This window comes from Lichenostomus cassidix, chromosome 6 (assembly GCF_008360975.1).
Source record: "Lichenostomus cassidix isolate B80296 chromosome 6, HeHo_3.0, whole genome shotgun sequence".
Lineage (NCBI taxonomy): Eukaryota > Metazoa > Chordata > Aves > Passeriformes > Meliphagidae > Lichenostomus > Lichenostomus cassidix.
In genome coordinates this window covers 12,218,884-12,245,116 of record NC_139487.1, presented here as the reverse complement: position 1 = coordinate 12,245,116, position 26,233 = coordinate 12,218,884, and the positions used below count along the sequence as shown (strand labels likewise).

Sequence of the window (26,233 nt, the reverse complement as noted above, 5' to 3'; positions counted from 1 at the left end):
GGAAGGAAAGAGCTGAACCTCCTTTGCCCTGGGCTCCTCCAACCTCCTGTTCAAGCTGCCCTTTCAAGGGAGGAAGAACAGCCCTTCAGTCTGGGCAAATCTTTGCTGGCCAAAGGTGGGGTAGAACTGTGCATTGCCAGAGCTATGAGTCTACACTGGTTGGGGGGTTTTTGACTTTTCCTCTTTTAACATCAATACTTGCAAACGTTATGAAACAGGCATGCAAATTAGGCTGCCTTAAGCCAGCTCGTTTCCATCAGCTCCCCTTGATCTCCAAGGGATGCCAACAGAGCAGCACTTCTTCCCCTAAGGAAGTGCTCTGCAAGCCAGCTGAGCTACAGATGAGAGTCCTTTCCCCCTCCCGGAGGCTCTGTGCTTTGTCCGCAGGGCCTGGCTGGGAGGGGGGCAGGGGATGGGGGAGCAGGTCCCACCAGAGCCTCACAGCCCTCTGGCCTCTTCTTCTCCCTGCTCCAGGGCAGGTTTGGTGGCTTTCCCATGCTTCCCCAATGACTGGGGTAAAAAATAACTTCACTGACAAATTCCACCTCCCCACACCAGCTGATTTGGGTCCTCACAGAGCACGGTGGAGGGCTCCCAAAGGAGCCATGTGCCAAATCGCACTTAAAGCATTGTCTGCATATGGAGGAACGGATGTATTTTTCTTTCTTTTTCCACAACTTCTATTTCTGGGTGACACAACTAATTTTATGTTTGGGAGAAAACAAAAGAAAATCTCAGCAGATTCATTATTTCTCAGATTTTCCTATTACGTTTTCAAGAAGCCAGTTTCCCCTGATGCTGGAGGAAGATCCCAACAAGGAGAGAGAGACAGAAGAAAGGCAGTCTCATGAATGCTTAAGTCTAAGTGAAGACTGCTCTTGTCCTGCCCTCAGCCACAGGCTCCTTCCTCAACTTTTGGGCCAAAGAGCGGGTTTTGGGAGGTGATCCAGATGAAAAATAAAAAAAGGAGTTGGCTCAAGGGAAGGGGTAGGAGCACATGGAGGAGGGTGGGACTGCAGTCACTGCAAATTACATCAACTTAAACCGCTGTGCAACCACACCCTGAATGCTTGCGCTTATCTTTGAGCTGCTCAAATCCTCTCTTGAATGGTCACAAGAACAGGCAATGCTCTTCCCAGGGTGCATCGTGCACAGCTGGGCAAGGGGAGGGACGTATGTGGGTTTAGTCTGGAAACTTTTTCTTAGGGGACAGATTTTGCAAAGAGCAGAATGTTCGCACAATCTGTCGTCTTCAGAGGCCCTGTCAAACCGGAGAGTACTTTCATGGAGTGGAGAGATCCTCTCCCATTGTGTATAACACCAGTCTGCTCTCTCCTCAAATCTTCAAAGTTTCTTGGGACTTCCTGTGTTTTGAGGTGACTCAGGTGTCTGCAGAGAGATGCAAATCTTGCTGGTGCCACTGAGCAGTACCAAAGGCAACACCCCTTCGGAAAAGGGGGAAGCGAGCCCAGCTGGTTCCGTGCCAGGGAAGAGGTGCCAGCGGTAAGAGCCCTTCCTCGGTGTAGCACTGCCCCGAGTTTGGCTCAACATTACCCCCTTGTGGGTCACAGGTGGAAATTCAGACTGATGCCCATGTCCAAGCAGGTGGAAGTTCCTGTGGAAGTTTTGGGTGTAACTTAGGGCAGTCTTGCTGGCAGCAGATGCTCATGTCCTTGAGCAAACGCCTGGTGCCTGAGAGCATCCAGGTGCTTATAGTTGCTGTGTGATACTTTCCAAGACCCAAACCCTGGTTACATGCTTGGAAAGTGCAGCTTGCAAGGGAGAGTGTCTGTTTATTTGCCAATAGAGAAAGCTGTGCAAAAGCTTTGACATTGGGAACAGACCTGTGTCTCCTTGCACGTCCCAACTTGCATGTTTGTCCTTTATGGGACACCTCAGCATATTGGAAAACAAGGATTCTCTGGAAGGTTTGCAAATGAAGAAGGCTTGTGACTGATGAGTCTCTCCGTGAGCTGTTTTCATTGTGGGACTCCTTGGTAAAGGTTGGAAAGAGCTTTGGTTATTCAGGGGTTTGTTATCATTGACATATAATAGATCGATTGCCAAGCTATGCTTCGTGTCTTAAATACTTCAAGTTGGTATAAATCAGTGTTAACACTGAAAGAAGCAACCCTGCACACCCCAGGTCATTGATTTCCACCTTTCTCTCTCCCTGCTTTGTGCCTGCCAGAGGCCCATAGTGAAGCAGTGAAGACAGGGTGGGATTTCAGACCAACCTGCAGTGGAAAAGGTTTGCTTAGTTCAGAGTGGCACCCTGATCAATGTGCAGTGGCTGTTTGCTGACACAGCAAAGCACAAGGGCCAGAGAGTGGAAACTGTCCAGAAACTGGGATCTACAGGAGCTGCTGAAGGTGGGGCTGCACTGTGGTGGGGTCCAACTCAGGCTTAAGCCATGCCCAAAAAATGTCTTGGTGTTTTGGATCTTTTCAAGCAGGAGAGAGTCGACAAAGGGATTGAGACAGATGGCTCAAACCTGAGTGGAGTGAGTGCCAAATGTGCCTGGGATGACCTGAGCCGGCCACCAGAGGATGATGAAGACAGCAGGAGCATTTGCATTGGGACCCAGCCTCGGCGGCTCTCTGGGAAAGGTGAGAAGTGCTGGGCCAAGTTGCTGCCATTGGCCTTTTAGCTCCTGTTCTGGTGGGTCTGGGCAGTGCACTGAGTCATGCAGCATCTTCAAGTTCATAACAAACATCACAGCCGTTGGCTCAGTGTGTCTTGGGAGCCAAATGGATCTCCATGTGGTCTCTTTGAGGAAGGCAGGAGAGAGAAAAAGAGATCCTGGCATTGTTTTGTCTAAACATTTCTTTCAGTTTTTAGGCAAATTGTAATCTGAGTCTGCAAAGTTAAACTGAGCACTTGGTGAAACCAGGACTGTAAACACCTGCAAGATGAAGCAATTGTATTTTCCCAGGCTGTGTTTCCTTATTAACATTGTCCCTTCTTGGATGGCAAGTTGGACTGACACTGCACATTGCTGCAGCTGAACTCAAGAAATTAATGCAAATACAGAACTCTGGAAAGAAGAAATAAAAAACCACGGCGTTCCCCTTTGCAGTGAGATGCCATCTCAGGGTACAGCTGTCATAGCCATTACACAGGCTTGAAATTATGCATATTACCTTTCAAATGGGTGAAGCAACATAAAATTTGAGGGCTTGAGATTTCCTGGAATTAACAATGGTTTCCACAGGAATCACATCTTCCTTGTTCTTAAATCCATGGTAAAAATTATTTAAGCGCATATAGAGTTTCTTCTGGCTTCTTTGCAAATACTTTGAACTGCACTGAATCTAAAAAGGCTGTTTTGCCTCAGTCTTGAAACGAAAAGCCCAAGACAGGTATACATGGGGAAATTTGTACATCCTTCAAAAGATTTTGAAATAATTTGGGTTTTTTTTCTCTCCCTAATTCTCACCTTTCTCAAAAAAAAATATGGAAACTTCTAAGAAAGGCAGGAACGCTTCCTATTGAAAGTATTTGGCCAGTACACATTTCAGAAAAAGGCAGAAGTAAAAAGACTGCATCTGAACTGCATAATTTGCAGCTTATTTTCAGATGTGAGCTTAAAGCTAAAGGTTGCCCTGCATAAAATTCTCTTCCTTTGTGAATCTTGTTGTAAATTAATCAACAGATTTCCAAAGCCAATTGCAAAAATCTTGGAAACCTTCATACATTCGCTTGGTAAAGTAACAAATTCCTGTTATGCCTAATGGGAAAAATGATTTCCAGTACAAAGGCTTGGAAGTGTCAGGAGGTTCTGTGAGAGTTACAGACCCGACAGACACCTCATTTATGAAAAATTTACAAAACTACTCAGAATTTCTTCATCAGGAGGACTCAGAACCAAAGATTCCAGCTCTCCTTGCCTGACACAACAATGAAGCCCAAACCAAGGGAATTCAAGCTGACTTTACAAAGTGAAATAGCTCCTAAGGAAGTGCAGGAGCTACAGTTAAGTGTTACCCCATAACATTTCTCCATTTCTTTCTGAAGGGGAAGAGTTCGGATGAAACACACCTGATATCTTCTTGTGTCTTTGTTGTTTGTGGGGATTCTAAATCATGTTAAAAAAATTCTCTTTGCAGATACAGAGCAAATCAGGGAGACTTTGCGGAGAGGGCTTGAGATTAACAGCAAACCTGTCCTACCTCCAATCAATGCACAAAGACAGAATGGGTTGAACCTCGACCGAGCACCGTGAGTTTCACCCTGCACATTCAGATGGTGGCAGAGGGAGGATAAAGAGCTCAGCATGGAAAACAAAGTTAAAGCTGGGTGGGAAAAGACTTAGCAAGGGGAGAGGAAAGTTGGCAGTGAATACTTGCAAAGTGCAAAGATGGAGAAGAGTTGTTCAGGTTGGATTAATGGGCTCATGCTCAGGAGGGCAGCTTTTTAGAGGGGTTTTGGACAAACCTTGCTAATGCGGAGTGGCTCTGACTGTTTTGTAGAAGCTGCTGTTCAGGTCTACAGTGTTTGAATTCAGACTGGACTGATCCCTATAAAAAGTATTGTGCTGAGAAGTTCTATGGTGTCCAGACCTAGGTGGTGTAGGTGACTGCTGGTATTTTTTCTTGAGTATTTTGTTTTCAAGCTCATAATTAGAAACCTTTTGGTCAAAATGTTGATTTTTTTTTTCCTTTTTAAGTGACTTTGATCTTGCTTTGCTTAAACAGGCAGGTTCTGTCAGTAATTACATGCCAGTAACATCTGGGTCTCTAATAGCAGTAGTCTAACAGGTGATTTAGGTGGAATTAGGTGGGCCTGTAGATATCTCTTGTAACTTTTGACTTAAATGAATCTATAGGAAATTACCTGTGGATTCAAGCCATCTGTAGTATCTGCACTTCTGTCTGTCTGGGTTTCTCCCCTTCCTCTCTTAGACTTCAGGTGCTAGTTAAGTGTCTTGCCATCAATTTTAACGTTTTTGTCTAAATGATACAGAAAGACATGTATCATTGCTGCACTCTTTCATCTTGGTATTTCCTTTAGTTTCTTAGTCTCTGATGTACATTTGTGCCTTCTGCTTTCAAGAGTAAAGATCATCATGAAATCAGCACTTTCCTGTAGTGCCAGGCAGGGACAGCACCCTGCTCTGTTTTAATTCCTAATTCATTCTTGATTCAAACATTTAATAAGAAAAATATTTCTTCTTATTGTCCTTTCTTGTTCCATTTTGTGGGTGACTTCTGATTTGCCTAATATGTGAATGTTTGTGAGTTGCCTAATCCTCTGGGGGAAGTATTATGTGTCAATTGCTGATGCTTTTTTGTAATATGAGATATAGGTGCTTCTATAAAAAAATCTCAAGTGACTTTATTATTGCTTTTGGAATAATCTTACTTTTGCCATATAGTAATTATATGGAATCAAATTCTAATCTGACTCAGGTTTTGAGTAGTATTTCCCTGCCTGCAGGGAAACACTGGTCACATTGGACCATTAGTTGGTCCCCCTGGCCTCACCGAAAAAAATATTAAATTATACCATGTGATTTGCACAAATCACACCCAGCCTTGGAGAGCTCAGAAGTACTGGGCAGGATTTCTCACAGATCAGATCTCCCAGCCCACAGCTGGGCTCCTGCATGCATCTGCATGCCCAGTGTAAGCTCTGAGTCCTCAGTAGATGGAGGTGACCATAAACATTTTGGGTGCACATCAGGTCAAGGAGGCAGCTGATTGGTAAGCCTTAATGCTAGGAGGCAGTTGTTGCTTAGATAAGACAGCTTTACGTTATTCAGGGTGAGATAAACAGAGATATGCTTGACAGAGTGGTGAAAGGTTAGTAAAGGTCTAAGTTGAAACAGACAAATATTTACCTGGGTTTTTAACTGTTCTGACACAGAGGAAGGCAGGTCAGATTCAGAGCCTCGTATCTGTCACAGTGGTCTTTGTTGCAAATCTCTCTTACCTGGAGCAGCTGCACACCCACCCTGCCTGAAGCCTGAGTGGTAGGAATGGCTGGTTCCCAATGTTTGCCTCCTAGTAGGTCAATACATTTCTCTGAGGTCTATGGTTACCACTGGGGAAACTGATAGGTGGCCTGTTTCTCCATAAGCACATCAGTTAAGAAAGACAGCTATCAGCTGTGTTACTGTGGTGACACTGTTGGAGGGATAGGGAAGATCTCATCTTAAAACAGCAGTGTGTGCTAATACTTTCTTCCTCCATCTTACTGGCTGTTTTGAGAGGTGTTTGGGAAAGGTCCTTTTTCTCCTTGTGCAATTGTTTCTCCTCTCCGTGTAGCAAATACAATGGGATTTGTTCAATGCATTGACTGTACCAAAAGGGGTGGTTTGTGCTGGAAAGCAGTGTTTACTCACAACCTCTGACTAACTAGTACTTAACTCAGACCTGATGATTGCCCTTACTGAGGCTAAAACAGATCAGTCAACATATTTTCCAGAATAGTGTGGTATAGATGAAGCAGAAGAGGAAGATCTTGTTATGTCTCCACCTTCCTTAATGCACTGTTTCAGCATGTCTCATGCATTTGAGCAAAATTGCTCAATGTGCAAAAAGTACAAGAACATGATATGGAGACTCATTTCCTGCTGCTGTACAGGAATGTAACTTAGGAGCTCAGCTTTTGCATGCAGTGATGTATCTATATCCATGTTCCCTCCAGGTACCTGCAGGGGTAAAGGTTGAGACATAAAAGGCACAAACCCAGTGCAGATATAACTGTTTCATAGGACTTCTGAGCACCTGAGATGAAGGACAGTTCTGCACATAGATTAATCCTTCTGATGTGATCCTTGCTTGCATTGCTTGGGCCTGGTAAGGCTGGGACTCCCGACTGTCCTTCACTGTAAATCTAGTGTAATCAAAAGCAAGTCATTTAGCTATTGAGCTTCAGTTCTGAATCTATAAAATGGGACTAATAACAATGTCATCTTCTTGAGGCACCACTAGGATAAATATGTTAATGATTACAAGGTGCTGGCTGATGGGAAGCAGGCTTGTGTATAATCATATCCTGCACTGTACACACCAAATCATAAAATACCAAATCCATGGTTCTTTGCAAGGGTCCTGTGAATAACTGGTGCATTAGAGGTTCTTTAGGAACTTGACAGAAATGCTCTGTTGGGGCATGGCAAATTGTTTCAAATCTGCTTTCCATAGGGAGCACTGCAGAACCCCAGGCTGTCAAATTTGCACCCAACTGACATTAGGATGTTAAAGTCTGACACAGACTCTAAGGGCTTTGTGCAGAAGAGGAATGTGCTGTTTATTTATCATGGATTTGCAACCACCAACTGCTTTCCTAGTAGCTTTCTTCTCTTTCTTTTATCCTAACCCTACCACCCACACACAATAATCTATCAAGGTTTAAAGCAGACAACCTGTTCTGCATTCAGCATCACAAATAGTATCAGAAACACTCAAACTTTCAAATATTTATTTGTATAAAATGTAGAGGATCCAGATTCCATATAGATTTCCCAGTCTTTGTATAGTTACAATTTTCAGCGCTTATGCAAAAGCCTCACATTGTTTAGTTGTAGATAGGGCTTGATTCAGTATTTTGGCTCTAGCAAAGCACATACTTACATGTTAAGCATGCATATTACCAGTTGTTCACTGTCCCAGAGTCCTAAAAAAAAGTTCCTTTGAGAAAAAGCTGGTTTCTGTCAAAACCCTGCTGGGCAGCTGTAGTACTTTGATTCATTAGTGTTATTACTGTAGACTGTGTAGCCCTTTTTCTCCTAAGGATATGAATAAAAGCACACTTAAAGCTTAAAACTGCATCGGACATCTGTTTCTCAAAATGACTGTTGGCTCAGTTCATAAGCAGCCATTAAATCAGTTTGTACGTATTAACAAAAGAACATGTAAATTAATCTTTGGAAACATGACTAATCATTTTGACCATAGGTAACCAAATACTCTCAATTACCACTTGGAAGGATAAGACGTGCATGAATACCAATGTGCTTTTCAGTGGCGCATTATTTGTTTCTTAGGACCCATCAGCTTAGTAGGTGCTGCTGAGACAGACAGAAAGGCAAGGCTCCCAGTCTCCTGAATCCTGCAGATTGACTCTTGCTGGATACAGAGAACTGTAACCCACAGGGGACGTTTAAATGTCAGAATAAACACTGCTGCTGTCAAGGCCTCAGTGGGCTGGAAGCTTCAGATGTCAAAGTTCAGTGACACTTGTGGCGTCTTGCTTCGATCACTATTTAATTTCTTGATGTAATAATTTGTGGGGCCGAGTCTTTGGTTGTCCCTGGTAATTAGCTCTGTGCTCTCCTGTGCTGTAGGTGAGTAGTATCTCTGTGTTACAGATTAGGACAGCAGAGTTAATTTGCCACAGTTGTGCAGTGAGAGCCAGCATTGGGATAGGGGAATTCTTGACCTTTTCCACCCCTCAAGGGCCCCCTTGATCATGCAGCATTGCTGAAATAGATGTTTTTCTGCCTCTTGGCTGACTCAGACTGTTCTGCTCTGAGCTGAGGCATGGAGTAGAAACCTAGTGCTAGCACACTGCATTACTGCATGTGTTGAAGCTAAAATGATCTGTAATTGTTGCATTTCATTGTGCCAGAATTCAGGTATTGCCCACGCACACCCCAGTGTCTGAACATGAGGTCTGAGTGACAGAAAAGGGTCTCCCAAGGCTGTATTACTTTGATAAGGCTTTTCCATCATGTCTCTGCTGTTTATCACTCTCCCCCTTCTCAAGAAGGATCGAGTGGTGTGGTTCAACATGCCTGACTCTCATATTTCCGTCTGCGATTTCCCAGGTATCTGTGCTTGTGCTGGTCCCTTATGTACGGTGGTCATTTGTCCAGGGATCCACAGAGACCTCAAATCCCATCTGCATTCAATTTCAAGGCAGAAAGACAGGTTGAGTCCAGGGAAACCTGAACATATGGTAGCCCTGTAGCCGTGTGCTAATTCCATCCAGCCCTGAACAGTTTCCAGCTGTGCAGGGAAATGAAAGCAGGTTCCTGGCAAACAGTAGGGAACAACCCTCCGGCAGGTGGGGCTGGCAGGACTGTCCTGGTGGTGACCTGCTGGTGTACTGCACTCTGAGCATCTCAGGTGGTTGCCCTTCTCTCATGGGAAGAGGGAGGAATTGTGTCACTCCAGAATTCCTCCTGGGATAACCCCAGATTGTCACATGATGTGCCTGGTTTGGAGCACATGAGTAATAGTGGCACTGCTTCCAGGGCTGGAGTCCACTGTCCCCGTAGTTCCTCTGACTTAGTAAATAGGGCACACGGATTTCTCCTGTCTGGGAGCAGCATTGGGTTAATGCACATTAACAAGCTCCATCTGAGCAGCATTGCTGAAGAAGCTCTAACGGTAATACCAAAATGTAGGATTTACTTGCAGGCGAGTCTGCACTTTGCTTCTCCAAGTCGCACTGGGTTTTCATTCTGCTTTACTTGGGCGGAGGGGAGCTCTCGTCTTTGTAGCTGGTTTCCTGTCTTCAGTTCTTGGAGGCAAACTTTACATAAAGGGGAGCATTTCAGCATTCTCTGAAGCTGTCTGGTTCTGGCTAGGCTTTCTGATTCTGCAACCACTAAGCAGTAAGTTTCCAATCCAGTCCTGCTTATTTAGGCATGCTCTCTCATCGGGTCGCCATTCAGTGGTGTCCTGGTTGAGTCAGGAATGCTGAATGGGGGGAGGCAATATACTTTAGGGAGTGTCTCTCAGCATGAGGCTGAGTGCTGGGTGACAAGATTGCAAACTAGAAAAGTAAATGTCTGGAAAACCACTGTCAGTAGAAGTGCAAAGCGGTCACCATGCTAATAATTTGCACTCCTGCATAGCTTTCCCCATCTAAGAATCCAAAAGTGCTTTGCAAACATTGACTTAATCCTTGCAACATCCGTACGTGGAAAAACGTCTCAGTTTTACAGACAGGGAACCTGAAGCATAAGAGAGTTGTTTGACTTCGCTCATGAATCTGCAGGGTGCCAGTGGCACAGCTTAAATCTCTCAATTCCAGTTCAGCTGCAGGTCTTGGAACAGTCTGGCCCCTGCAAGCTCTGAGAGTAGTTATTATGCAGCTTTCCAAAGGGATATGTGAGTGGCAAGAAGATTGTTGCTACTGGCATTGTCCTAGCAGCCCTTCCATGCCAGGAAATGCACACAGAACATCGTCACCATCCTGTTTAACCGGGCTGAGGAGCACCCAGGTCTGAGCTCTCGAGGTAGCCTTGTCTCAGCGTTACCACGGCAGGAGCTGTGTAACCATGTCCTCCCCACTTCTGCACTTGCCTCTGTGTGTTCCTGACGGCTGCTGTAACTCTGTGTGCCAAGGTGCTTAGGGCTCTTTCCCACAGCTGCTGGTTTGCCCTTCAGGGGAAACTGTGGGAAAGAGCCTGGAAGATTGTTGGCACTTAAATGATCTTTGACCATATCTTCATGAGGGAGTGAGGAGGTTTGAAATAGCCACGGTTGGAAAGGGAAGAAGGGGGGTGGAAAAGGAGAGTGGGAGGGGAAGAAAGGAAAAGTCTCCCGACCTTTCTCTCACAGCTGTGTAAGCTTGCACTGATGGTTTGCATTTGCTAACTCACAGTTCTGAGTTTTATATGGAGGGAGCAAGGAGCAATGACAGAAACAAACTTGGGTGAGACAGTGGGCACCCACTCCTGGAAAGTGCCCCTCCCATGGCCAGCTTCCAGCAGCATGTCCTCTGTGATTTTGGTACCTGGGAGGGTAGCTTGGAAATGTAGCAAAATTATGCTCATATCAGCAAAAGAGTTTGGAGGGGAGCTGAGACTTCCTTCCTTGACAGATCCATGACATCAGGCACTCTGATCATAAAGCAGAACGCAAACGCAAGAATAAATAAACCTTTCTTAATCCGATCAACCTGGTTATTCTTGAATTCCATAAAATAACTGCCAGTGGTTGCTTGAGAAGGGGTTGCTATAAACATGACTTAAAAGGAGGGGACATCCAAACTTTGTGCAACCCAGTGATTGCATTGGCGATTTTCCAGGATCCCCACGGGCTGCTACTAATTGGCATCAAATTAAGCAGGTTGCAGCCACCCTCATCTTTAATACAAAGAGAGGGCCCCCGGGAGGCTACAGGTTCCAGCGTGTGGCCTTCTCACATCAAGAAGGAGCACAGCACACTGAGACATGGAGCCTCCTCAGGCCCTTTCCCCTTGTTGACAGATCTGGGGAAGCTGCAAACCACACTGGACACCTTTGCAATGGCTTGACCGCCCTCTCTTTCTTAGAAAAAGAAAAAAAAAATCAAATATGGCTTTGGTTAAGTTCGTGTTAATCAGCATTCATGAGACTTAACAAAAAAACAACAAACATAATTTCCTCCCTCTCTCCTCCACCCAGAAGCAGACTACTGGTAGAAACCAAAGCTGGAAAAAATAGTTGAAAGTCAGCTAAAGTCACCTTGGTAACTGCAGCAATACACTTGCCCAGAACAGGAGACATCAAACCCAACTACAAACAGCTTTAAAGAAACAAAAAGAATGTAATCATCTAAAGAATTAATCTGACAACTGCCCACGTTTACACCTCCCACAAGCTCCCAATCAGAGGGAAATGCGCTTTAATCTCCTCCAACTCCCCTCCAGTTTCACAAAACACTAGATGTGCAGTCTTTAAACTGGGGCATTTCCGGCATGCTGCTTCCATTTAAATCTGCTGCCTTTCCTAATGCAGCAGCCCTGGCTTTTGCAGACTTGTTTTTTCTGGACACTGAGGAACATGAATTTTTTTGTGGGGGTTGGATGAAGTATTAAATCTGGGCTAGACAAAGTTTGCAACATTTTGCGTGATAGTCAGCTAGATCTTAGTCATAACAAGTAAAACTCCACTGACTTTTGCTGCTGATTTATTTGGTGATGGGGTGGAGGAAGCAAAGACTTACGGGTAACTGACAGTCGTAAAACCAGGGATGTTAGTGTTAGAAAGCAAACCTTTTCTGCCTTTTTTTTCTGAGTCTGAAAACTACAAGCTGTGGATGGCAATGTGTGTTAGGACATGAGCTTTTTATTAATAACAACCTAGGGGTCCTGCTGACCCTTCATCTGTGCAATCGCCCTTTCAAAGGGTCAGCACAAGGATTTCCAATCCCAAAGAGAGAATTTTAATGGGTCTTTCTGAGTCGCCATGTCATGTGACATTTTTCCGAGTCTGAAAGTGGTGGCACTGTGGCCTCCTGATGTGGTACATGCAGTCCACAATACACAATTCTTATTTAGAAAGGTCTAGCTTAGACAGAAGGTTATTTGGTTTCTACTACTGGAGTTTTTAATTTTAAATACCTGCAATTTTGTGAGCTCCTCTGAAGGGAAACGAGACACAGAGTATGAGTATTTTGGGAAAATTTTGTCAAAAGGATTAATCCTTTCATGTCATTCAAAGTATTAACTACCATTTTGCTTCACCTTTTTGACAGAAGGGCTGGTTACTTATTAATGTGAAGTCATAATTATTGACAGCCCTTAAGTCATGACAGTTCCGTTTGATAGTTATACATTAGTCAACATCTTCTCTTGAGCACGTAATGACAAACAGCATTTGCTGGTTTTAATAAGACTCAGAAAGCTTTGCCCCTTGCCTCCAGAATATTGTCGTCATTCCTGTTATTGCATTAGCAACCAGAGGCTGTTTCCCCTCCGGACTGCAGCCCTGTTGTGCTCACGGCTGCACTGGCTAGCATGGTGTAAACCTAAAATCCCACCTTCAGCTCGGAGGGATTTGGAGCCCAGGGGTATGGAGAGCTGTCCTGCAGCTCTGTGTCCTGCTGAAGCACAAACCTACACCATGGATTGCCTGGGAGGCTGTTCTGGGATGTCCCCATGCCCAGCACACTTAGGCCGTCCAGGTGAGCAGGGCATAATCTCTTGTCCGTAGCAGTAACATTGTAAAACTCATGATCCACTCCACAGTGCCTAAACTCTGGAACTGCATTTAGGAGTGCAAGTTTATGGCATGCTTGAAAATCATGCACTGCTAATGGCTGACCCTTTCGGTAGGGGCTGATAAATGAATGATTGGAAGCTGTAGACCACAGGCTGACTTTCCCACAGCTCACTGTGTATATAAGATCTGATAAGGAAGTTGAGACAAAGCTTAGCTTAAGGTCAACTGATCATTAATCAACTGTAACTGCACTTCTCAGGTAATCAGCCTGAAAAATGCTGGCCTGCTCCACTCTTTGAAGACCCCACCTAGAAAGAGCTGTAAAATGTTTGCTGAAGTAGATTAAACACAACTTTAAGTGTCACACATGGACTACAAAGCATGTTATGTCTTTGCTTCAGGGTTAACCCACTAAACTGACACTCTGCTGACTGTCAGTCCATTCAGCCCACCCTGTGCATAAGCTATGTCCTGACCTACCCTGTCCCTGCTGGATCTGTTATTACTTTTGTGTGGTACTAAAGCAGAAAATGGGACATGTTTTACAGTTTTTATCTTGCAAGGACCTGAGCTGCTCTGATATCTTTTTTTCTGCATGTCTCTGACCTGGCCATGCAGTGTATTTGTAGGTTGGAGCATGAGATATCAGAGTTTAGCTGTTTCAGAGTGGGCAGCTCAGCAGCATGGGTGAAGGGCTCACCTAGGTCTAGGTGACCTGGAGGAAGCAACAGGCTGACCTGCACTGGAATTCACACTGAACTGCACTACTTATGTGTGTGGTTGATGGGAGTAATTTTGGGACACCACTCAAAGGTAAAATCAAGTAAAGGTGTCATCTATATCAGCTCATGAGGGTGAAGCAGAGTCTTTACAATCATTTCCAGATGTACATTAAAGACAGTTCAGCTTGGATGGAGGAAGGACCTAGGCTTGTTTTAACAGTGTTCTCAAATGGAGCTACAGCTCGACAGCCTTGTTTGGCTTTTGATCCGTGTGGCACAGTGGAGGCACATTGCAGTGTGGAATCTCAGTGCCCTCCTGCTTTCCCTGTCCCTCTCCTGTGGTGATTCTGTACTGTAGAAATTATCTTAACAAAGTCTTACCACTATTAACTTCATGTGGAATGCCAGGTGACAAAAATATAAGTCACTTATCAGACACTTCACATCAGTCCATGTCATCCATAGAAGTCATAATGCACCCTGTCCTTTATTCTTTGTTCCAGACTGTCAAGTAAGGGATCATACTGATGCTCTTTGAACATATAAAGTGTTTATGGTCAAGTATTTTAAGATAGATCGTTTTATTATCTAGAGGATTTGGTCTGGCAAAGTTCCTAAACATGTAACAACATAACCTTGTTGTAGCTTCAGAATATGCTGGTCTTGCAGAAATGAATGAATAAGAAAGCAAATCTGCCATTGTCTTAAAGCAGCCCAACTTACAAGGAAAAAGAATATGTGGATCTCCTACTCATCACATGGAGAGTCTGTCTTTTGGCTGTTGCACTTGATGCTGGTGGAAGCAGGAGATTCTCAAAGCATTTTGGTTGAACTGTGCAAAATAAGGCTCAAAGGACTGGACAACTCTTTCCTGCAGGCCACTGCCTGAGAAATCCTGAAGATCAAGGAAAAGCAGGAGGGAGGGCACACCTGGTAATTCTTCCAAACCATTTTATAGTGTTTGGAGTTTTGGAGACTTTAGTTTTGCTGCAGTTCTTTCCAGAATTTTTTTTTAATATACTGGGGAGGGATGCACCATGTGTATGCATCAATTCAGATCCTAGTTTGTCAAATCAAGGTGAAGAGCTGCGTGCTGGGACTGATAGTCTGAGCGAGGTTGTGTCTCTACCGGAGTGGTGAAAACTCAGATGTGTCTTCATGACAGTTTTTTCCTGTGTCCTTCAATATTTGCAGTCAAAATAGCACACAGTGCTGGGATCCTGAATATGTGCATTTTTTCTGTTCTCTTAGAAGCCGTAAGGACAGTTTGGAAAGCGAGAGCTCAGCAGCCATCATTCCTCATGAGCTGATCCGCACGAGACAGCTGGAGAGTGTGCACCTGAAATTTAACCAGGAGTCTGGAGCACTCATCCCCCTCTGCCTAAGGTGAGAGAAGCTGTCCTCCTCCCCAGTCTGTGCTAACGTGCTGCTTTTGCCTTGTGGCATTGTTTCACCATACAGACATGCATGCAATGGGTCTGTAAAGGCCAGAGCTTAGATATTTTGCCAAAACACATTAGAAACAGATGATTCTTTGCATGATTCTGTACTCATCATGTTAAGATTGTTTCTCATTCTTTTTACGTCCTCCAGTGCCTTTAGAGTGCTGAAGCAGGACAGGGTTAGTATAGGGTTTTTTTTAGTCTAATGCTAGCAGCTCTATGGTAAAGAAGGGATGGCTTAACATACTCTGTCAAAGAAATCCCTTAAGTTATTCATTTTGACTTATGGACTCAGATAAGTGGTTGTGCAAAACCTGTTTGAAGTCAGTTTATGCATACAAGTATGGGTTTTAGACAAATTATGTCACTTACATGACTGAAGGAGCAACATGTGTGCACACTCTATATATTGTCTTTTGAAGGTTCAGGCTGTGCATATCACTGCTTTCTAGTTTTCCATAATTTCACACAGCATTATTTTTAAAAATACCTGTGCAAATTTTCTACTTCTTAAAATAAAGATGAACTGTTGGATCAAGGCAAATGATTGTAGGTGATTGAGTTACTTTAGCTTAATGAGTTACATGTTGGTAGTATCAGAGTTATCAGCAGCAGGTGCACACTTGCCTGTGCCTGTTGAGAAACCAATGGGAAAGTTAATGCAAACATATTTTATTTTACATCACAAATGTGTGAACAGTCTGTCCTGATCAGTTACCTCAGCTCATCTGACCAGCAGTAACTCATCAAGCAGCTGTGACTCTGGTAGGCACTAAATATATTACCTGAAGTTTTCCCTCTTGCATGTTAGAAGCCATGCATGTGTGTCACAGATGCTCTGAGCTGAAATACCAGAGCCATGATTTTCCCTTGCACTGAATGAAAAGAGGGAAGTAATACTGTAGATAATAATGTATGTGTATTTTCTCGGCATTTGCATAAGTAACACAGGTGACATTTGTCAAGCACTGGTGCAGTTGATTACTAGGTATTGTCACAGTAGGTAAGTTTGACCCCAGTAATGAGCCTTCTTAGAAATACATCTTCACATTCCCACACAATGTAGAGTCTGGATTCTCTTCTGTAGTTTCCATCTTACTGGAAAACTGGCAGTCCCCTGCCTTTACATACATCAGCACCTCATCATGGGGATAGGCATGAAGTGGGTTTTAGATGTATTCTAGTTCTGTAACAAGGTCCTGAGATTAAGAGGGGAGATGAGGGGTAGCTCCTTGCCTCAGAAGGAGGCTTATGACCTGCTTTTTGGAGCAAACCATTCTTATATTCCTGAAAAATTATTAGTTGCTGCCTTCAAAGTAGTTTCCCATGCTGATGGCAGAAACAATAGTGATGTATCTCTATTGTTGTGTTGAATGCTGTGCACACCCTCTCAACTCATGCACTTGTGTTTCATTTCCCAGGGGAAGGCTCTTACATGGACGGCACTTTACATATAAAAGTATTACAGGAGATACAGCAATCACGTTTGTATCAACGGGGGTAGAAGGAGCCTTTGCTACAGAGGAGCACCCCTATGCAGCACATGGACCTTGGTTACAAGTGAGAAAGTCTGCTTCTGTTTTTCTCCTTTCCTCCTTTACTGAGACCTAAAATTATCTTGCTATGGGCTTATGTTGTTCAAAAGTGTAACAAACCTGTATTTTCTGCTGCAACATCTCTCATAGCTCTTGCACAATATTTTCAGTAATTACGGCCTCAAAAATAATGGTGAAATATTGCTATTTATATTACTGGAACTCAAATTGATAATTGACTGGAAAATTCAGAAATCATCTGTGAATACAGTAGTGTCCATTTCCTGAAGTCAGTGAACACTTTACAGGCTGTATTTACTCTTGATTTCTTCCAGAAAGGAATTTGGGGAGGCAGAGTGGAATGACCTAAACAAGAATGGAGCCAGGGCGGAAGAGCTAGAAAGCTGTGGGACTGTGATCCTGCAGAGCCAAGATCTCAGTTTGACATCATCCCTAACGGGAGAGCAGCACAGAGAGCAATGCCTTTCAGTTTTAGCTTTTTTCTATTGATTCTTTGATAAAAGCTCATGGTTGCTTGAAGCACCCACACATTTTTTGCACCCACATGTTTTTGGTGTCACAGATTTTCCCTGGAAAATCCCCATCTGCTTGGAGTTGAGGGTCAATCCTAGAGCAGTGATGCACTAATGATCTGATAGTGTAGTGCTATTTCACTCTTGAATTTCTGGATGGTTATAAGCATATTGTGAAGAAAAAAGCTTGAGGGAATGTGCTAATGCAGAAAATCCCATTTCTGAGGGACTATGTGTGCAGTACATCTCTGCCTTCACTATAACTGTGGCATTCCTGCCTCCCCTTCTGTTTTGAAGATTGTTTCAGCATTGCAGTGTTGCAGTTAGCCTTCCAATGACTTGTTTTCAAGGCATTCTGCATCCCGCATTCATATGTCTGGAGGACATCATACCTTGGAATCTGTATGACTTGTAAAGGAGCTGATCTCGGCCAGAACCATCTTGTGTGTAGGGATTTTCAAAGAGCCTGCATGCTTTGATTGTTCTGACTGGAAAGTGCAATGCTCCTGTAATGATTAACAGCAAAGAGTCAGGTTTAAGGGTGGGTCATTTGCTGTTAGTCCCTGTGCTTGCCAACACATGATACACAGGATCTTGTGACTGTGTTAACTCCAAACATGAGTGTTTGTTTGCATTTACATCACATCTTGAAATATATTGATGTGTAGAGTAGTCAGGTAACCTCTAAACAGTGAAGAATGGCAATAGTTATGTCACCATTCAGACATGTTAACCCTTATGAACCTGGCTGTTTTCATGTTACTTTGGTGCTGAAAAATGTGTAAGATTTTTGAAGTAAGTAGGATGGAAAGGTGAAGAATTGCTGGCTGAGATGGTAGGGAGAAGCAAGTTCCCTCGACTGTATCCTACACAAAAGTCATTGTGTTGGATCTTTGTGTCTGACATGACCAGCTCTGCTGCTGACTCCTGCCCTGTCCTGTGTTGAGTCCAAAGGAGGACAGGCTGGTGGGGGGAGAAGGGAGGCTAAAGGCAGCCTGGGACAACAGGAGTAACATCCAGTTGTGAGATACATGTAGGAGTGTGTGAGGCTCTTGGCTTAGTATGCAATGGAACACTTGATCCGTGCTCAGCCATCCCTTGTGGTGTTGGGAGCAGGGGAGGGGGAGGTTCATGTGGCTTTGCTTCAGAAGTAAAAGAAGTTGTGGTGCACAAAATTTCCAAGGAGGCGAGCTGTGTTTGGTTTAGTCCATAGCTGCCTGGGCTGGCTGAGTTGGCAAGCTCTGCTAAGCTTTCACAGCAAGGCCCAGAGAGGATTTTCCTCCTCCCTCGCTTGGGACTCCAGGCACAGCAAGGAGCTCCAAGGAGAATTGGTGGCTGAAAACACATTACTGCAGTGCAGGGGCATGTTGCAAAGACAAGTAAACGGAGGAACTGTGGAGGAGAGGAGACACAGCAAGCTTTTCCTCCTGTGGACTTTTTCCTGTGGACTTTTTCCCTCTCTTAGGGTAAAAATAAGAGCCTGAAAAATCCCAGCATCAACTCTGCAGCAGCCAGAGACTGACTTCTCTTGAGCCTGAGCTTTGGTGCAGTGAGATCCCAAACCTGCAGACTAAACACAGTACCTCCTGTTTACATCTCGTGGGCTGGAGTGGAGCATGTCCAAGGTGGGACAGGCTGGAGAGCTGCTGTCTCTCAGCCCCTGCTGCCCGGGCTGAGCAATGAGCTGAGAGTCGCTGGGCTCCGGTGAAGGGTTAGCAGATGACAGGAGTTTGGCAGGTCCCAGCGCCATTCCTACCAGACAGGTGTCCATATCACCACCGCAGCTGGTACTCAGCGGGAACCGTTTTAGCAGGCTCAGCAGAAAAAGCAAGGAGTCATTAGACCACAGAGATTGTACGCCCCATTTCTATCAACAGTCTTTCCAGGTCACGTTTGAGGCATGTTAGTAGGGGAAGCCTGTCCTGCTGCTGCCCATGCTCTGGGGATGATTAGATTATTTCATTCTCCAGAGCTGTCAAATTGGCACCTTTCCCAAGTACTTGGAATTTTTTTTTCATTTAAGTAACATTTAATTAGTTCTAAGAAGCTAAATTCTATTAAAGGTCTAAGCATGTTAGGCTGGTTTATTTCTGAACTCATTCCACTGTGTCATGTATTGTTGAATAGGGAAATTGCTTTAACTCAGAAATGTACAAACATATTCAAGAAGTCCTCCTTGTTAACACTAGACTCCTGTTTATATGCTAGTTACTGTGGCAAAGTCTCTGATGTGTAACACTTGAATTAACATCACACATGATCAAAGGCTTCCGCGGTTTTTTCTTCCACTCCCCCTTCCCCCAGTGCTGTGACTGCAGAGCCCCCAACGTTGCCTCCTAAGCACCTCTCCTCTGCTTTCCCTGGGGTAGATGTTCCAGATGAACAGGGAAAGGCTGTGCAGGAGGTGTCTGGCTCAGTGTTGGAGGGTTAAGGATGCTGATCATGCAGACACACTCCAACATAAACTGCCCCTTAGTGACATTCGTATTTGTGGTGGAGCATCCAAGGTTCTTGGTCCAACGTCTGAGCTGTGCCAAGTGTGCAATTCATCACAGATTGACCTTGTTTGTCTCTAAAACATTCCCAAAGCAAGGTGAGGTTGTGCGTGTGTTCTCTCTCCCTCCAGTACTTTTGTTCCGAGAGATGATAGAGACGCTCTGTTGAAATGTGTTACTGATCAAGCCTGTCCCAATAAAGTTGCCTGAGCCTTTAATACATATTAATATTATCCTGGGGTAGTTTGTGTCAAAGCCTGTCAGCATGCATCATCCTTTGGGAATTACCATCATTAAGTCTCCAGTGATGGGAGTCAGGACATGCTTCTGCAAAGCTCCTCTGCTTTTATGTGGAGCTCTCTGCCTGTCTAGCACAAAGCAGGCTGTTCTCCCCTCCTGCCTTGCTCACCTGGACTGCTTACTCTCCCCAGAGGGGAGAAGGAGGTTTGTTTAACTCTACCTTTAGATAGTTTCTGCTCCTGCTGCTTTAGGCAGTCATTGTTCTAGGCAAGAATATGACACTCAAGTCTTTGATCATGTGCAACATACATGTTATACATCAGATATTGCTGCAGACTCTGACATACAGGCCAATACAGTGCAGTGAAAACAAACCTATAGTTAAAGAGTCCTCATTAACAGTAAAATCTAGCACACAGAATGTAAGATACATCTCTGCACTTTAGCCTTGCCCCTGTTACACATGTGTATTTCAGTACAATATCTAATTGAAGAATCCTACATGTTTTTAACAGAGTATGCCTGCCTCATTCACTGCACAGAGATGCAGTATGTTTGGAGGATGAATCAGGAGTGTGGAGTAAAGTAGACTCTTACCTATAGGACTTCCACTTTGTTTGTTGTTAAAATTGGAAAGTGTGTAATGAATGAGGTGGGTAATTGCAGAAAAATCACGATAGTCTTACAGTGAAGCCTGTTAAATGTTGCTCTGGAGAATTGGGTCCTGTTCCTGCCTCTACTACTCTTTTCTTTCTCAGTGCTATTCCAGAGTCTTAAGCTATAATGTTCTCACCTGGCAAATCAGTTTGTGTTCCTCATTTTCTGGATGCCCAGCTCAAGACCTGAGGTCTTATGTTCCCAGCAACAGGAGTATGCCAGGAGGAATTCCCTTGTGGATATCCCTGTGTTCTGCAGGGCTAAGTGGACTGGAAAACAGGGACCTGCAAGTCTTGAGATGGGCATTTATCAGAAGTAGACATTCAGATTCAATTTTCTCTTCAGTCATTTTCCTATATCTGTTCAGAGAAACCTTCTTCGATTCATCCTGTCAAGAATGTAATGAATTCAGTGCTTGCCAGACGTTCCAGCTCCACAGATGAACACCAGAAACAATTTCAGGAAGAGATAAAAATTTGTTCTTGCAGGTCAGGAGAGAGAAAGGATTTCTTTGGGGCAGGCAGGGGTTCAGCCTGGGAGCCATGGTCAAAGACCCACATTCAGTTTCCTGATCCTGCAAGTTTTCTCTGTGATTTTATTAATCTCTACTTCCTTGAGCCTCCATCCCCCATCTGCTGCATGGAGTGAGCACTTCCCTGCCTCGTGGAAATGTGAGGCCAAGCACGTCAGAGGCTGAGAGAGTGGTGGACAGTAAGATTAGGTACTTCCAGTGTTATCCGTGCTGGCAGCAGTTGGATGGAGCATACTAAATAAAGGGGAAGAGAGTAGGAGAGAATGGGGAAGCAAGTTGAATGATAATGAAAAGAAATGATGACTAATGCTGCATTCAGTGAGCAGAACCATCCTGAGGACTGAGCAGGGCAGAGGTCTTGCTGGAGGAAAACTGCAGCTGATCCTGTGATTACAGATTTGTTTTGTGAGGCAGACATGTGCTGGGGCCAAATTAGCATGGCATAGTCTCTGTGCAGCAATTTCCAAAGTTTTGTATGCCCAATGTCACTGGTCTCTGAGTGCAGAGGGGGTTTTTCCAGGTAATTTACTTGGGTTTGGGACTAATCCTATTAGGCAAGTGGAGACTATGGATCATTGGCACTTGGCACCCCCTGATTCTCAGCACAAGGTGAGTGTCTCTGTGTGAGCCAAAGAGCTCACAGCACTGGTGGGGTGTTACTCTCTGGAACCATGCACTGCTGGGGGGCCTTCTTTGCACACCTCCCATGCCAGTAGGTTCCCAATGTCCATCTGATGGCATGTGAATGTTAAGGCTATGGAAATTGGCTTCTCCAGTCTCCTTGCCCTTTGTTGTCCCCAGCTTTGGCATTTGATCTGCCCTTCATCCTGTTTTTCTGTGTCTCTGTCTTCCCCTCTTCCTGGCCTGTCTCTGCTTTCCTCTCCTCCCCTTCATTCAAGTTGGAAAATTCTTTCTCCTCCTCCTCCACATGTCCTGACTTCCAGCAGAAACACTGAGAGCACTGGAGAGTTTTGCTGCCTTTAGTCTTGATATGCCTGGTGACATAGCAGTCACTCACCTCTCGGAGGAATGATCAGAGGGAAAATCACTCCTTAGCTACCTCTGCCCTGTGTTTGGGGCAGAACTGCCTTGGGCTGGGATGTGCTCAATGAAGAAGGGCTCTTCATTTCTCATAAAGGCTATGGACGAACAGTACTTTCAGAGACTTCTGACTTAGCAAAGCATTTTCATGATCAGGAGAAAGACTTTCCCTTGTCCTCCAGAGCACTTGTTTGCTAATCTTTTTCACCCTATTCGTAAGGGGTAGTTCTCATGCCAACAAAATGATCAGACGAATTTGCTGGTACTGTCAAAATACAGTTTTTCCAAAATACCTCTCTCGATTCCTTTTTCCCTAAAAACCTTTAGAAAAAAAAAAAACAAGGCATCCAGCATGGAAAAATAAGTTGAGGCTTAGGACAGCAAGGTCAAACCTCTCATAGAAAATGTTAAATGTGCCTGTAGGCAGGATAGGTACATGGAAGCCGTGGGAAGCATCCAGCATGCAGCAGCTATCAACATGTGCTATCTATGCTGGCAGTCACAGCAGAGGGGGGATTACTGTGAGCAGGGTCATGGGGGACGATCCATTCTTTTGGTTTGGCAACCTAAGTGAAAAATCTGGGAAAGAAGATCAGACTGAGCCCAATCTTTAAATATTTTCAGTTTTTCTTGCTGAAACAAAAGCCTTAAAGAGACCAAAAGCTGAAATAAAATCCTTTTATGTTGAATGAAACCAGAAATAAGAAAGTTTTCTTCAATAAAAACAGTGAAAAAAATCTAGTTTTGCAGAGCAGGGCTGGAGTTGTTAGAAGTTTGCCTTCTCTAATCAATATTTGAGGGATGCAACACTCGCGTAGGATATGAGAGACTCATATTTTACTTCTTCCTTTTATTTGAACCCCTATTTCTACTTCTTTGCTTTATGGACACCACAACTATAGGGTATTTTGGTTCTTCCTCAGCTCATCCAATTGGAGTTGTTCCACATCATATAAAACACTGAATTAGTCACAGAGACAGAGTGCACAAGAGAATGACTCTGTTCCGGTAGAGTCAGGACATTCCCCTGGAAATGAGCACATCTGGTTCTTCTCTCTGCTAGACCACATGTTAAATCATTTATGCACATTGGCATAATGGCAGCAGCAGAGGTTCAAAGCAACGTTTGAAAAAGCTACTCTGATGCTCGAGATGCTCACTTGTGGTAGCTATGGGTCGTGTCCTCTCTTGAAGACATAGAATTGATTTTTGGTCTCCCCACACTTGAATAGATGTGTTATTCCTAGCATGGTAAGTTAAGGACAACACCCACAAGCTGGTTTAAGTTGTCTACAACTCTCTTCTCCAAAGCAGTTTTATGTGTCTACTCATGGAAGTTTTTTTCAGAATCTTTTGAGTGGCTTCCCCCAAATTCTTGAGCAGGTCTTGGAAATCTAAGCTAACAGTTTTCCAGTAAATTTATCACATTCCCCAAACACTCCCCAAAATCTTATTGCATTATCCCTTTGTGTTCTTCTCTGTCACAGCTGAATGAGACGCTGGGAGACACTTAGCCTAGGGTAGAAATGCACCATTAGAACATGATGATCCTCCCCATGTCAACCCTCCTGGAACATGTTCTCTAGTGCTTTGTCCAGGCTAGTTTTGGATGAGTCAAGTTCTTTCATCCTTCTTAATCTGACTGACTGTCTATCCTACCACCTAATGCCCCTCCCTTGCCACTCAAACTCCATTTTGGCTACTTTGTGTAGGTTGTCTTCCACCCACTTAGTGTATTCCTTGAAATGCCTGTTCTTCCTTTAATTTTTCTCTCTGAAAGAATTGGAATTGCCTGTTATCTTGGCTCCCTTGTCAGCCCTTTCCCCAACTGAGCCAAATTTTATGTTTTGAATCAAAGAAGCCTTGTCTGCATGACAGATCTCATCAGCCTGGGCTCTAAGGAGCTTAGGTTCTCAGGATCAGCCTGTGACTGGGAATATCATGGAGAGATCCCACAAGGTCAAAATCTTTCAGTGTCATCCTATACTTCCTCTTCTGGGATTGTAACATCATGGTGTGAAGCAATAGCATCCCTGAGGCATCTGTGAGTGGATGTTTCTCCTTTACAAGAGGGATTGTCAATGTCCCGGAAGAGCAGTGGAATTTCCCATCAGAGGTGTTTGTTGCAATGTTGCTACCTTTGAGGCTGTAATGAGAGCTGTGATGGATTCAGGCAGCAAGGTGGTCTTTTCAGGCAGTGTCAGAGCTGGCCTGACCTATAACAATGATGTGACAAAGCCTCTGCCCTAAACCACTTGCAGTGTGAGCAAAGCAGTGCAAAGAAGGCCAGGTCAAGGGGAGAGCAGAGAGGTGGGCTGGGGCTGCCTGTGGTTTAACATATGGCTCATCACGGGATTTTATTGGTGGAAATATCAGTGGGAAGGGCTGACACACTTTAACTTTTTGCTGTGCTGCCAGCAAGAATTAAGCTGAAACATTTTCAGGGCAAAGGACTCCTAAAAGTTGCTGGATGTTTGCAGATATAACAGATTATTTGGTTTAGGATACAACTGTTCCGCCTGTTCCTGGCATAGCACCCAATGGATGAAGAGTTTCTTAGAAGAGTAGGTGTGGTTTACATAGGGGTTTATTGCAATGTGTCCTAACCTTCTCTGGGTGGATATATAGGCCAGCTCTGTACTAAGTCCAGGACTAATAAAACATGGTTTCCTCTCTTTGACAAACCTGCTAGAAAAGCAATGAGCAGTGTTTAATGCAAACAGAGCACTAGGGCAAAGTGTGTGATTGTTTGGTTTTTTCCTAGGCAGGCAAGGAAATAGAGTATTATCAGTGAAAGCCTCTGCTTCATTGCAGCTTGACCATTTGCTTGTGTTTTTCCCTGGACAAAGCATGTTTCCTTAAGTTGGGCAGAGCTGCTACTCAATTCTTAGCTCAGACTCTGAGAGTCTTCCTTGACCGAAGTCTTGCCAGCTGTGCCAGGCATTCAACATTGGTGTGACCTCTGTCCCCAGCAGCCTTTCCTGAGCTGAGAATTTCAATCTCGCATGGCAGTGTTGAACCCTGTAGTGAGAGATGGGGTGTTAACTGTGGGGTGGTACCTGTAAGCTGAGTATAAAGTCTTTAATGTTTTACTAAGCACCAGTTGCTTTCAAAGTCAGCTGAAGTCATCTGGAGGCCCATGATCTTGTGTACACTTTTAGATTTCATCTGTTTTCATATGCCTGCAGCCGTGTACCTGTAACAAGTCACCATACAGATTTCTCAGCCAGCTGTGGATATGAAAGCTTCCAACACAAAGTCTTTCAGGTGACCCATAGATGAGCCCTGTAGGTAAGAAGTAGATTTCAGCAAGCTCAGGTAAGACTTGCCACGAGAGGGAGACAGCATGTGTTCCCTAAGCACATCCACCTGAATGAGACAGCCTAGCCTGGTGTTCTGTAACATGTCTGGACATTTGCAGCTGTTAGTGAAGTGGTGAGAACCCAAACTTCGGACCTCAGCTGTGTGGTAGGTACCTGTGATAGAAAACAGGGACTTACCTTCTGGCTAGTTGTTCTCTTCTGAGCATCTGTAGCATGACTCAGTGCCACAAAACACACAGCAAATGGAATCCAGATCTGCTGGCAATGGTTTAGCACGTGTCCAGGCCTCTCCAGGTCAGGTCCGGGAGATCCTGGTGTGAGCAGGACTGTGCAGCACCCAAGGAGATGTTTCAGATACCCACAGCTGGCTGGCAAGGCCATTCACTGTTCATACTGCAAACAGCCATTGCACAGGCTGAGCTGCACCCTGTGACCAGCTTTGGCAGGCTGGGTGTTTGCACAGGGCTATGAAAACACGCTGCGAGCACTGGGCTGCTGCAGCACCCAGGACACCTGCTTGGGACTGCTCCCTTGCTTCCTCAGCACCAGCCGAGAGATTTCATGGGAGAAGAGGCTTGTTCAGTGCACATGGGATGGCTTCGTTTGCCCTCCAGATTGCATCAGCTTTTCCCATGGCTGCAGCACAACAGCGGGGCTCTGTTTTCCTTTGGGAAGGGAATAAGCTGCTTCATCATTGTGATCTCTGTGCAGTGTCCTGTTGATAAGATCAGTCAACAGCATCAGAGGAAAACTCTAGATTCAGTTCTGAAGTATAAAGTGAGTGGGGCCTATTTGTTTAATTTGAGCTTCTAAGGTTTAAATCCCAG

At 44.5% G+C, this 26,233-nt stretch overlaps 1 protein-coding gene across 4 annotated transcripts in view; it reads left to right on the top strand.

The window, feature by feature from the left end:
* SUFU (SUFU negative regulator of hedgehog signaling) overlaps positions 1-26,233 on the top strand; it is a 90,245-nt gene that overhangs the window by 51,094 nt on the left and 12,918 nt on the right. For 3 of the 4 annotated variants that reach the window (XM_085064956.1, XM_085064958.1, XM_085064959.1), the window contains 4 exons: positions 2,453-2,609; positions 4,110-4,221; positions 14,860-14,994; positions 16,472-16,610. In XM_085064956.1, the coding sequence (XP_084921082.1) occupies positions 2,453-2,609; positions 4,110-4,221; positions 14,860-14,994; positions 16,472-16,610 (543 nt within the window). The remainder of the gene's footprint in view (positions 1-2,452; positions 2,610-4,109; positions 4,222-14,859; positions 14,995-16,471; positions 16,611-26,233) is intronic. The other variant, XM_085064957.1, reaches the window with a different exon arrangement.